This window comes from Panthera uncia, chromosome C2 (genome assembly GCF_023721935.1).
Source record: "Panthera uncia isolate 11264 chromosome C2, Puncia_PCG_1.0, whole genome shotgun sequence".
In the NCBI taxonomy this organism is placed as follows: Eukaryota; Metazoa; Chordata; class Mammalia; order Carnivora; family Felidae; genus Panthera; species Panthera uncia.
Window position 1 is genome coordinate 106,482,858 of NC_064810.1, and position 11,879 is coordinate 106,494,736.

Genomic DNA, 11,879 nt, shown 5'->3' on the forward strand with positions numbered 1-11,879 from the left:
TTTGAACAGATACACTTATTTTTGCTCTTCCTCAAAATTAAAGAGGAGATAGCCACAGCCTGTTTTGTGTATCAACTGGGGTTATGTCTCTATTTCAGATAAAAATAAGTTGGATTTTAAAATTTCTGATCTGTCCAATTTGGAGAAAACTATTCATTAAGAATTAATTTAGGCACAAGTCAATGGAGCCTTTAAGAACCTTACACACAGTATGATCAAAAAGAATGAAATCCTGCCATTTGCAACAACATGGATGGAACTAGAGTGTATTATGCTAAGTGAAATAAGTCAGAGAAAAATAAATATTGTATGATTTCACTCATATGTGGAATTTAAGAAACAAAACATGACCATAGGGGAAGAGAAGTAAAAATAAAACAAGATAAAAACAGAGAGGGAGGCAAACCCAAGAGACTCTTAAATACAGAGAACAAATTGAGGGTCACCGGAGGGGAGGTGAGTAGTAGGGTGGGCTAAATGGATGATGGGAAGTAAGGAGGGTACTTGTGACAAGCAATGGGTATTATACGTAAGTGATGAATCACTGGGTTCTATTCCTGAAACCATTACTACACTAAATGTTAACTAATTCAAATTCAAAAAAAAAAAAAAAGAACCTTATAACAAACCCGTAACTAAAAATAATTAGCAGTTAAAAGAAATGATAACAAGGGGAACATAAGTGGCTCAGTTGATTGAGCAACTGACTTCAGCTCAGGTCATGATCTCATGGCTCCTGAGTTTGAGTTTGAGCCTGGAGCCTGCTTTGGATTCTAAGTCTCCCTCTCTCTCTGACCCTCCCCTACTCATGCTCTGACTCTCAAAAATAAATTAAAAAAAAAAAAAAAAAAAAAAGTAACCACATCATGGATAGACTTGTCTAATCACTATATTGTACCTTGAAACTAATGTGACATCGTGTCAACTATACTTAAATTATAAATAAACAGACTTCTTGGATTCACCAAAAAAAAAAGAAAAACAGGTTAACTCTGTATCAATCGATATCAGCCTGCACTTTACAGATTTACTGCAGTAAGGGGGAAATGTAGTTTTAAAGTAAAAAGGAAATTTAAGGGGCGCCTGACTAGCTCAGTCAGTAGAGCATGTAACTCTTGATCTGAGAGTTAAGTTTGAGCTTCATGTCCAGTGTACAGATTACTTATAATATTAAAAAAAAAAAAAAAAAGGAAAAGAAAAAGAAATAAAAATTAAACTTAAGTCAAAATGAATTAAGTGAGGGGGGCCCTTGGCTGGCTCAGTCTTTGGAGCATGCAATTCTTGATTTTGGGGTCATGAGTTTGAAGCCCACATTGGGTGTAGAGATTACTTAAAAAAAAAAAAAAAAAAACAAGAAAGTAACCAACACTATTAATAGTCCACCAAAATGAGCTTTACCCAAAACACAGAAAAACCCAAAAAAGGAAAGTTTATGGTTCTTTAGAAAACTGAATGAAAACAGCATTTTTTTTTTAAGTCAAGCAGAAGATAAATGATTCTAGGAAGCTATGAATAGCTCATTCACCTATCTTCAAATAGATTAGAGCTATAGCACCTTATCTATTATCACCTAGCAACAAAATCAATTAATACATTCACTATATTAAAAGATAGTACACTAGGTACAGTTACGCTCAACACAGAGAAAGTGAGGAGGGAAACATAACACGTATTTAGCAATGAGTCCAACAATTTGGCTGTTTGCTAAGTACCCAGCAAAAAACATGAAGGAAGAGATATACAAACACACGTGGCAGATGCAAGATAGTTTAAAACATTATCGATTTGCCACACCTGGCACACGAATGTTTAAAATCGTACCCCAAACAGTAAAAAAGAAAAGCCATAAATGTTAGCATCCCAGTCCACAACTCCAAACAGGAATCCAAGACTGCACAAGTGTTTTTAAATTAGGTCATAAGGGCTTTCACTATTCCTAATCAGCCTCCCCACCACCCTCTGCCATCCTGACACTCAAATGGAAAACAAATATGACAATTACTCCGATGGCCACTAGGATGGCCTTAATTTCATTATTACAGATTCTCTAATTTTGAAGAGTAACAATCCCAACTTTAAATCAGGTACTCTATTAACCATTCTTATTCATCTAAAAATATCTATAATACCTGAACAATGAGCATGTGTTGTCCACACTAATACTGAAGACTCCATCTTCTCTAACACTTTTTTTGTGCACAGTACCTCCAAATACCTTATTCATCATCTGTTCAAAAAAAGAATAAATTGACATTAATGTAAGTCAAAAGAAAATTACCCATTTTATTATGCTAATTTAGTAATTTATATTTCTTATTTTCAGAATATCTGCTATGTTTGTGCCCCAAAAATCAAAGACTTAGATAAATATAGATAACTTGGTATTATCATATAAAATTGCACAGTTATTAAGAAGAATAGTTATAAAACAAAACTAGATTAGATATCTGACCTGAGGTTAATTTCTATTAAATACTGGCAGATTTTCCATTTAGTGTACTTTAATTCATCTGTTAAAATGGAGGTTTAATACTTACATCTGAGTTTAATTTAAAAGCATTTTAAAAGGTACTCTGAGCTTAGAAAAAGAGCAGATGATAGAAGAGCTGTGGTATTAAAACTAGACAGGTATAAATTTCTCCAAGCGATTTAATCTTTGGCCCCAAAGGAACAGTCTGAAAGCCTGCAGAAGGCTATGGTGTGGACACAGCGTAAGCAAGAATATCTGGTCTTTCAATTACATACATTTGTACAAATCCCATACACCTACAGACTCTTATTTCAAACAGTCTCTTCATTCTGCCCCTCCTTGTGTCAATCAATCTTCTAATTTATCATTCACATTTGCCCAACTCCTCCCCAACACCAAAAAAAAATACACAAAAGATTTTTACAATCATTATTTCTGATCGAGGTAACCACTACAACTCATCTGGGTTTGTCTGTTCCACAACAGGTGTCATAAGATACCTGCCATACCCATGCAGGTTACAGGTTGACCCAGCTCCCAACAAAAAAGCAGGCAGAGGGCTAAATAAATGTCCATTCTTACAATGCACAGTGGAATATTCCTCAAAATCATCAGCAAATGCTGCCCTCTACATTCTCCTCTGAAGACATTCAAAATAAAACTTCCTGCAATAAAGGTTTGGGTTAAGCCCAAAAGAGAGAAAAAAACAAAACAAAACTTGTTAACCCATTTAGCCCAAATTTCCCTAACTAAAAACCCAGGTATTAAACACTTTCTGCAGTACATTAACTACCACACAGTTTAGGAAACATTGCTACAGTCTAACCAGTCTATATTCTAGAGATCTACCAATGTCAGCTACTAAAATATAAATATGATTGTGTTAGTCCATGATTAATTTCTTCAATGGCTCTCTACCATCTACAGCAGGGTTGGTAAACTTTTCCTGTAAAGAGTAGGTATTTTGGTCTTTGCAGGCCCTACTGCCTCTGAAGCAACCATGCAATTCTTGCCATAGCATGAAAGCTACAGACAAGTATTGTCCACAGACAACACTTAAAGAAATGGATAGGGCTATGTTCCAATAAAACCTTATTTATGGACACTGAAATTTGAATTTCACTTAATTTTCACATCACAAAATGTAATTCTCTAAAAAAATTTTTATTTCAGGACACCTGGGTGGCTGAGTCGGTTAAGCATCCAACTCTTAGTTTTGGCTCAGGTCATGACCTCACAGTTCATGAGATACAGCTGCAAGTAGGGCTCTGTGCTGACAGTATGGAGACTGCTTGGGATTCTCTCTCCCACTCTCTCTCTGTCCCTCACACCCAAAATAAATAAACATTAAAAAACACACACACACACACAGTTTAAAAAAATTTATTCCAAGTATTTGAAACCATAAAAACTGGGGCACCAGGGTGGCTCAGTTGACTGAGCAACCAACTCTTGATTTCAGCTCAGGTCATGATCCCAGGGTCATGAGATCGGCCCTGGGGTTGGGGCTCTGTGCTGAGCATGGAGCCTGCTTAAGGCTCTCTTTCTCTCATTCTGCCCCTCTCTCTGGCTCGTGCTAAAATAAACACATAAATAAAAGTAAAAAATAAATAAAAACACAGAAACTATTCTTAGCTTGCAGGTCATACAAAAAGAGGCAATGGGCCAGATGTGGAGGCAGGCCACAGTTTGCTGACCCTCTGTCTATAGGATAAAGTCCAAGTCGCTTATATTACACAAAAAGCTTTCATTACATGCCCCCTGTCTAGTATCACCTCTCTTCCCCACCCCCACTTCTCTACTCCAGCCAAACAAGTGTAACTGCCAAAACAATGAGACCATGTGCTCTCCCCCATGTCTTCAGATTTCTTCACAGTCCCAGAGGCCTACCAAAGCATGTGGCCCAAAGCAGTCATTAAAATTTGCTGAATGAAAAATGCTGTCTTTCATATACTCAGTGAACCTTGTGCGCCTCTACCTCCTTTAATTTGCCGTTCTTAATTAAAAGACAGCTGAATGATCAAGAAAACTAAAGCTGTTCAAACTCAACACAAATTAAAAGTTCACAAAATCTAAATTAAATGCTTTTACAAAGCCAAAGGCTTGCCCTAAAATTTGAAGTTATCTTACCTGTTGAGAAAGCTTTCATGTTTGTTTGGTTTTTTTTCTTGGGGGGGGGGGTGCCCTTCCTGACTACACTACTTAAGGTTAAAATGCAAAGAGCTGACAATCAGTTAAGCTTGTGTTTGTGAGAAGGGGGGATAACTTTACCTATAATAAAACAATTTGTTTTCTTGTTAAATTTTTGTTTTAGTATTCTGACTTAAGGAAATGGTTTTCAGTATGGATTCCTCATAACCCCACTGTCATAAATGCCTCAAAAGAAACTCATGCAGTACTCCAGATCTACTGCCCCAATCAGATCAGCTCTTATCTTGCCAGTTTTACAACAAGGGTTAGGTTTGGGAGAGAGAAAGGGAAGGATACACCCTTTTAATAGAAGTAATTTGACAAAACCTCATGGAGTGTGTAAAGAAACCAAACACTTGTAATAAAGATGTTTCTCAGGATGCAAAAAAAAAAAAAAAAAGGAAAGAAAGAAAGAGAAAGAAAAAAAGGATAAAAACAGAAACCAAGTGAAATTACAACAGTGAAGAGGCAAGTCACAATCTAGAAGGTATCTGCTATATGTATTTGGCTAATGTTTAGTATCCATCATATACAAACACAGTAAAATAAGACACTGTAATAGAAAAATGGGCAAAAATCATTAACATGCTTCTATACTAAAGCAGACACTACTGGCAAATAAACATACAAATCTTACAATAATAAGGAAAATGAACATTAAGACTACAATGTGATCCCATTTAATGCCTCTTCAGATTGGCAAATAAAACAAGAAATCTGACAATGTTAAGGCTTGGCAGGAATATAGAGCACAAGGAATTTTCACATACTGCTGCAGGAATGTAAATTGGAGGGAAATATTACTAGTAAAGCTGAGATTCAGCATTTCAGTTCATGGCTGCCCTAGAGAAAAGTTAGAGTATGCAGAACGCCAAAAGACAAGTACAAAAATATTCATGGCAGTATTGTCTGTAATAGCAAAAAATTGGAAAAAGACCAGCAATACCAATAGTGAAATGTATAATTAATCTGTGCTATTCAAACAAAAAATTCAGTAGTGAACATGAGTCACTTACAATTAAATGTATTAACATGCAGAATTTCATTTATATAAAGATCAATGGGCAACCTAAATAACATTATTTAAGGATATAAGCTTATGTCTAAAGCTGTAAGGAAAAGAAAGAATGAATAATAAAATTCAGGAAAAGTGCTGCCTCTGGTAGGAAAAAAACATGAATGGAGAAAAGTATAAAGAGAGTTTCGAAAGTTGTACTAATATTCTATTTCTTATGCTGAGTGGTGAGTAATAGAAATAAGTGGAGCAACGAGCAGGACTAACTTTTTTCTTCTAAAGCAAAGAATTACCAGAAAGCAATTAGAAAGTCTCTACAAGAGAGTCTCAAGAATGGGAAAAGATGGTACATAAAATAGTGAAATTACTAAAATTTCAGAATGCTGTTGGGGGCAAAAGTACATCCCAGAGTGAGACCTTTGGTGCTAAACTTACCCAACTAATAGCCATTAAGAAATATCAGTCAGTCCTTTATAGACAGCTTATTAGCTAGATGTGCCATCTATACCAGTATTTTATGGAAAGACGATTTTTGTCTAAAGACCAAGATCAGCCTATTCCACTGTCCTACTATGTAAGTTCAGAGGACATAAAGGCAGATTGTTGTACACATTTAACCTGAGCAGGCCTGGCTCTGGCTACAATAAAGATCCTTAATGAATAACAGAAAAACTAGGCCTCACAGTTATATGAGGGACTGGCATAAGGGAGAAACAGTCACTAGCACTTAAATTCAGGCAACATTTTCCACATGTATTTCACTGTAAGTGGGTCCTGAAAAAAGGTATCTATGAGAGTCTTCCTTACAGAATGTTATAATACCTCTCAATATACTAAAAGACACTTAAGTTGTGCTGTATGATTAATACTGACTACTCTGGCATGGAAAATCAATGATGTAAATACATTACATCCTACAGTGAAGATATATTTAAAAAAAAGAGTCATCCAAATATCAACTAAATCAAGATGCAGGCTCTTCTAAGAAAATGGATTTATTAGAATATTACATAAGAAAATCTAAAAATAAGTTATTAACCAAGTGAAATTCATAATCACCACTTGACATTTCAGAGAATATTAACGGGAAAAAGAGCCTTTTACTAGAAAATGTTTGTTGCATAGAGAAGAAAATATCTATTATAGCCTTTGGACTCTGTATGTCACATATTTGTAGCGATCAGTATTTCCTCTAAATCAAAGTGGAAAACTGTAACAACAATTAGCAAGAAATGAAATCTGGTAAAGCTGTTTAACAGACCGATGATTCCTAATATTCTGCTCTTGTATCAAGCATAGAGATAATGAAACATTCACATTTTTTAATAATTTATTTTTTAATTTATATCCAAGTTAGAATATATTCACACTGATTTATATTTTTTTATTTTGTGAACATTGATTTATATTTTTTTTTTACTTTGCCGAATACTCCAGAGATAGCTAAAAGAGAATATACTGGTCTGCTCACTTTCTACCTTTTAAACAGCCTCCTTCTGTACAATATTCATATTAAAGCATAAAGGTTTCAATCAGATTGTTTAAAAAAAAAAAAAATGACTCCCTGTTTTGCCCACTTACTAAAATTTCAAATTATCTTCAATCCAAAAACTTAAAACAACTCGGTCACTGGGAGAAAGAACACATTGTCTTAATTATTAAGCTACGCATACAAGTAATCAAAAATTAATAGGCAGTTCTCAATAATCAATTAGGGAGGAACAGAGTATCATGGGGAAGTAAAAAGCAGTATCTGAATTAACACCAATTCCATTTGGTTAATCAATGGATTAACTCTCACAATTAGATTAATTCCACTTGTATTCCGACCCTGTCCTCCCTTCCGCTTAAGGTGGGCAAAAGGGAAGAGATGAAGACAATTCACAAGCAAGTGAATCTAGTCATCATATTTATTTGGCTATTCTTATCATAGCAGAGAATTCTGAGTTTAACAAAAAAGTATCTTGTTTCTCACACTAGAAAAGTCAAAATACTGTAACATATCAATTAATAATTATTACTCAGGGAATATTTTCCCAGCTAACTCAATTTTCAGATGACATGGTTAAGTAAGACACACTTTAGAAAATCATGTTGCTTACAACCACTAGGGATAACTTTAAAAAAAAATTTTTTTTTGACATTTATTTATTTTTGAGAGAGCACAAGCAGGGGAGGGGCAGAGAGAGAGGGAGACACAGAATCCAAAGCAAGCTCCAGGCTCCGAGCTGTCAGCACAGAGCCTGATGCGGAGCTCGAACTCACAAACCATGATATCATGACCTGAGCCGAAGTTGGACACAACCGACTGAGCCACCCAGGTGCCCCAGGATAACTTTTCTTAATTTATTTCTATTCCCACCTCGTCAGTAAATAGACCGTATTAAACAAATTATTCTTTGCTAAGTGAGATTTTAGCAGGTTCTGGTTCATTATCTTCCCATCATCTTAGTCAGTAATCACATTCTACTAGTCTAATAAACCTATACTACCTAAAAATAAAGTAACCAAAGAAGTACCAAAGCAGCCAAAATAGATTTCTAAACACCTAATTCATAAAAGAATAGCTTATGTCTAGACCTCAGTCCCTATTTATTCTTGTTTTTGATACAATTCCAAGGTGTATATTAATAACACAGTGGAGACACTTGGCAGACACCATCTTAACAAAATAATCAAAATTAACATTGTCTGTCATGGTACACACAGACATCGATCGGGTGCCTCCTAGTTAGATACTCTGAGAAGAGCACAGCATCACTTCTATGGTACTCCTGCCAAAGAAAATAAATAAGTAATAACCTAAATCTAACAATGCAGAAACAGCAAATAAACCAAAATTGAAGCATCATCTACAAAGAACTGGAATATCCTTTTTTTTTTTTTTTTTAATCTGTCAAGGTCACGAAAGAGAAGGAAAAGACTGAGGAATGGTTCCAAAGTAAAGGTGTCTGATAATAAGAAACATGACAACTAAATATATATGGTCCTGGTTTGGATCCAGGACTTACAAGGGACATTAATGAGACAAACAGTGCAATGTAAATTCACTCTGTGGATTAGATGCACAAGTGAATCAATGTTAACTTACGGATTTTATTATTTGTACTGTGGTTACACAGAAGAGAGCCCTAGCCCTTAGAAAATACAACAAGTAACAAGACATCATGTGTGCAAGTTACTCTCAAAGGTTAAAAGTGTCAATAGTAAGGAAATTGAGTAAAAATACATAGAAGCTCTGTGTGCTATTTCTGTAACACATAAATCTGAATGTCTAAGTTTATTTTTTTAATGGATAGTGTTATGTTATATGCAGTAATATAGCTGTTTTTTTCTGAAAAGAGATTTCCACTCAGGTCAATTCTGCCATGCTATTGTAGCAATTTGTAAACCCTCGTAATATGCACAAATTAGCTCATACAACTAAATATCCTACATACTCTAAAGACAGAAAATACTAATACAGTAAGAGTCACAAACAGGATAAAATTAAGTCAATTCTTAAGGCAAATTCACCAATGTACCTGCATGCCATAGCAAATTCCAAGAACAGGCTTGCCAATCGTGAATATTGCTGGATCAAACCAGGGAGCATCTTCTGCATACACAGAATTAGGGCCTCCAGAGATGATAATAGCACTGTAGATTTAAGGAAGAGAGTCAGTGAAGAATCTCTGACAGCTGATTTTTTTTCTTTTCTTCTCTTTTTTTTTTTTTTTTTTTTTTTGAGAGAGAGAGAGAGAGGGAGAAAGTGTATGAGCGGACAAGAGAGGCAGAGGGAGAAAGAGAATCTCAAGCAGGCTCCACGCTCAGTGCAGAGCCTGATGACAGGCTCAATCCCACAACCCTGGGATCATGACCGGAGCCAAATTCAGACGCTCAACCAACTGAGCCACCCAGGCGCCCCCTGTTGTACAAAGTCTGTATTTTCTCTCGTTTGAAGCACTGAGGGAGACTCAATACAGATTCAGGGATTATATTATGTTTTCAGTATATTATAGCAAATCCAGCCTCCTACACAGCTTAATCATTTTTACTCTATTGCAATGTGTTAAAATCTATCATTTCAACATTCACTTGTTAATAAGTACAAACTTCAAATACATAAATACTAATATTTGTATCTGTGAAAATTTAGCATGAATTTGTTTTGTCTTCTTCATTCATGAAGGAACTAAATGAAAATGCTAAAGGGAGAAATTGAAAATACAGATCTTCTGGGACCCAAGGAGTAAAGCACATCACAGAAAGACCCTAGATGACTCAAAGCAAGATACATCAAAGGATGACAGAATATGAATAATAACCTATGTTGGCTGAAAACCTGTCCAACATTCCCAACAGTTTTACCTAAGACCCAAGAAAAGGAACTAACATATGACTTTTGCCCACATGGCATTCTCTCAGGTCAATATGATAACTTCACTATATTACAATTTACAGAGCATTCTATAGGTTAACTTGGGAGTCGAACTGTTATTATGAAAAAGGCTGCAAACTGAGGCCTATGCTTCTCACCTGGCCACTGACAGATCCAATTTGGCCTTCAGAATTCACTCCAAAAATTTAGAACATTTTAATATTGAAAATTTTACATAAAAATCTGTATTTCTGGGTTTTCTTTAGGAAGGGGGGGAATCTGGCAGCACCTGACCTTCACTCTCACATGGCTACAAATAACCAGAATCAGAGAGAGACCTGCACCTCCAGTAAAGATTTAATTGTATAAGAAGTTGCTAAAGAAGCACTTGGGTGACTCGGTCGGGTAAGTATCCATCTTTGGCTAAGGTCATGAACTCCTGGTTTGGTCTGACTTCAGTTTTGTCATGAACTCACAGAGCCCTGCACTGGGCTCTATGCCGACAGCTCAGAGCCTGGAGTCTGCTTCAGATTCTGTGTCTCCCTTGTTCTCTGCCCCTCCCTACTTGTATTCTATCTCTCTCTCTCTCTCTCAAAACTAAGCATTAAAAAAAAAATTTTTTAATGCATAAGCTAGAATTCTATAAAATATACTTAGTAATCAAGACCTCTAAAACTGCAATATGTTATACTTAGTTTTATAAAACATAACCACCGTGGGACTGCCCAGCATCCTTCAATAATCTGCTAAACAACTCAGGACTGTAAGATTTTTTTTTTTAATTTTAATTTTTTTTCACGTTTATTTATTTTTGAGAGAAAGCGAGACAGTGTGTTAGTGGGGGAGGGGCAGAGAGACAGGGAGACACAGGATCCCAATCAGGCTCCAGGCTCTGAGCTGTCAGCACAGAGCCCAGCACAGGGCTCAAACTCATGAGCCAAAGTTGGCCACTTAACTGACGGAGCCACCCAGGTGCCCCAGGACTGTAAGATTCTTAATACTATTAAAAAGAAAAGGTAATGGACTTAGTCAAGGATGAAACTCAAGGAGTACTTAAGCCAATTATGAAAATTCTTATCTCAGTAACTCTCAAGAAGAGCTAATCACTCATTCTGAGTCTTCTATTTCTACTCTGCAATTATTTTGAAACTAACTTGCAATTACAAAACCCAATAAGCCATAAGGCATTCCAGATACCAATTTTATGTAACAAGCAGGTCAAACTTCCGAAAACAAGGTTAAGAGGTCTTTCCTGTCATAATACTAATATTTTACGAAAAGGGTGATCAAAGAGATCTCTCAGCAGAAAGGATTATAGTAATCAAAGCCACAGTGCTAGAGTTCCTATACTCCTATACAGAAAGAACCTCTAGACACAAGCAAGACCTAGGAATTGTTTATGATGGTGGGGAGAGGGCAGGAAAAACAGTTAGCATTCTAGTGCCAAGTATTTGGCTACCCTATTCTTAAATATTCAGCCCAGGTTAGTTTGCTGGAGAGTGTTTCTTTGTTTGGGTGAGGGGAATGAAGGAGCTTAGATATGACAGAAGGAATTCAGAATTCTCGCACCATTTTTTGATTCCCTAAAACTGGTTCTCACTGGCAAACAGAGACAACTGCATTAGATAAACTCAAGGGTCTCTTCTTACTCTAAAAATTCTACAGTTTAAAAGACAAAACTGTTTTTAACTGTATTCTAAGACTAGTACAGAGTTAAATTTAAACCTGTCTTTTCTGATGTCCAATCCACTCTATTTCAGAAACAAGACTCACAGGATAAACACATCTATGAAGTCTTTAAAAGTTAAACATTTCTCTAATGGAAAAAAAATTCTGTTTTTAAG

General features: G+C 35.8%; 1 protein-coding gene across 3 annotated transcripts in view; it reads right to left on the minus strand.

Moving 5' to 3' along the window:
* GMPS (guanine monophosphate synthase) overlaps window positions 1-11,879 on the minus strand; it is a 78,996-nt gene that overhangs the window by 40,984 nt on the left and 26,133 nt on the right. For all 3 annotated transcript variants that reach the window (XM_049628661.1, XM_049628662.1, XM_049628663.1), the window contains exons 3-4: window positions 9,200-9,314; window positions 2,130-2,227 (exon numbers count right to left, since the gene is read on the minus strand). In XM_049628661.1, coding sequence (XP_049484618.1) covers window positions 2,130-2,227; window positions 9,200-9,314 — 213 coding nt within the window. The remainder of the gene's footprint in view (window positions 1-2,129; window positions 2,228-9,199; window positions 9,315-11,879) is intronic.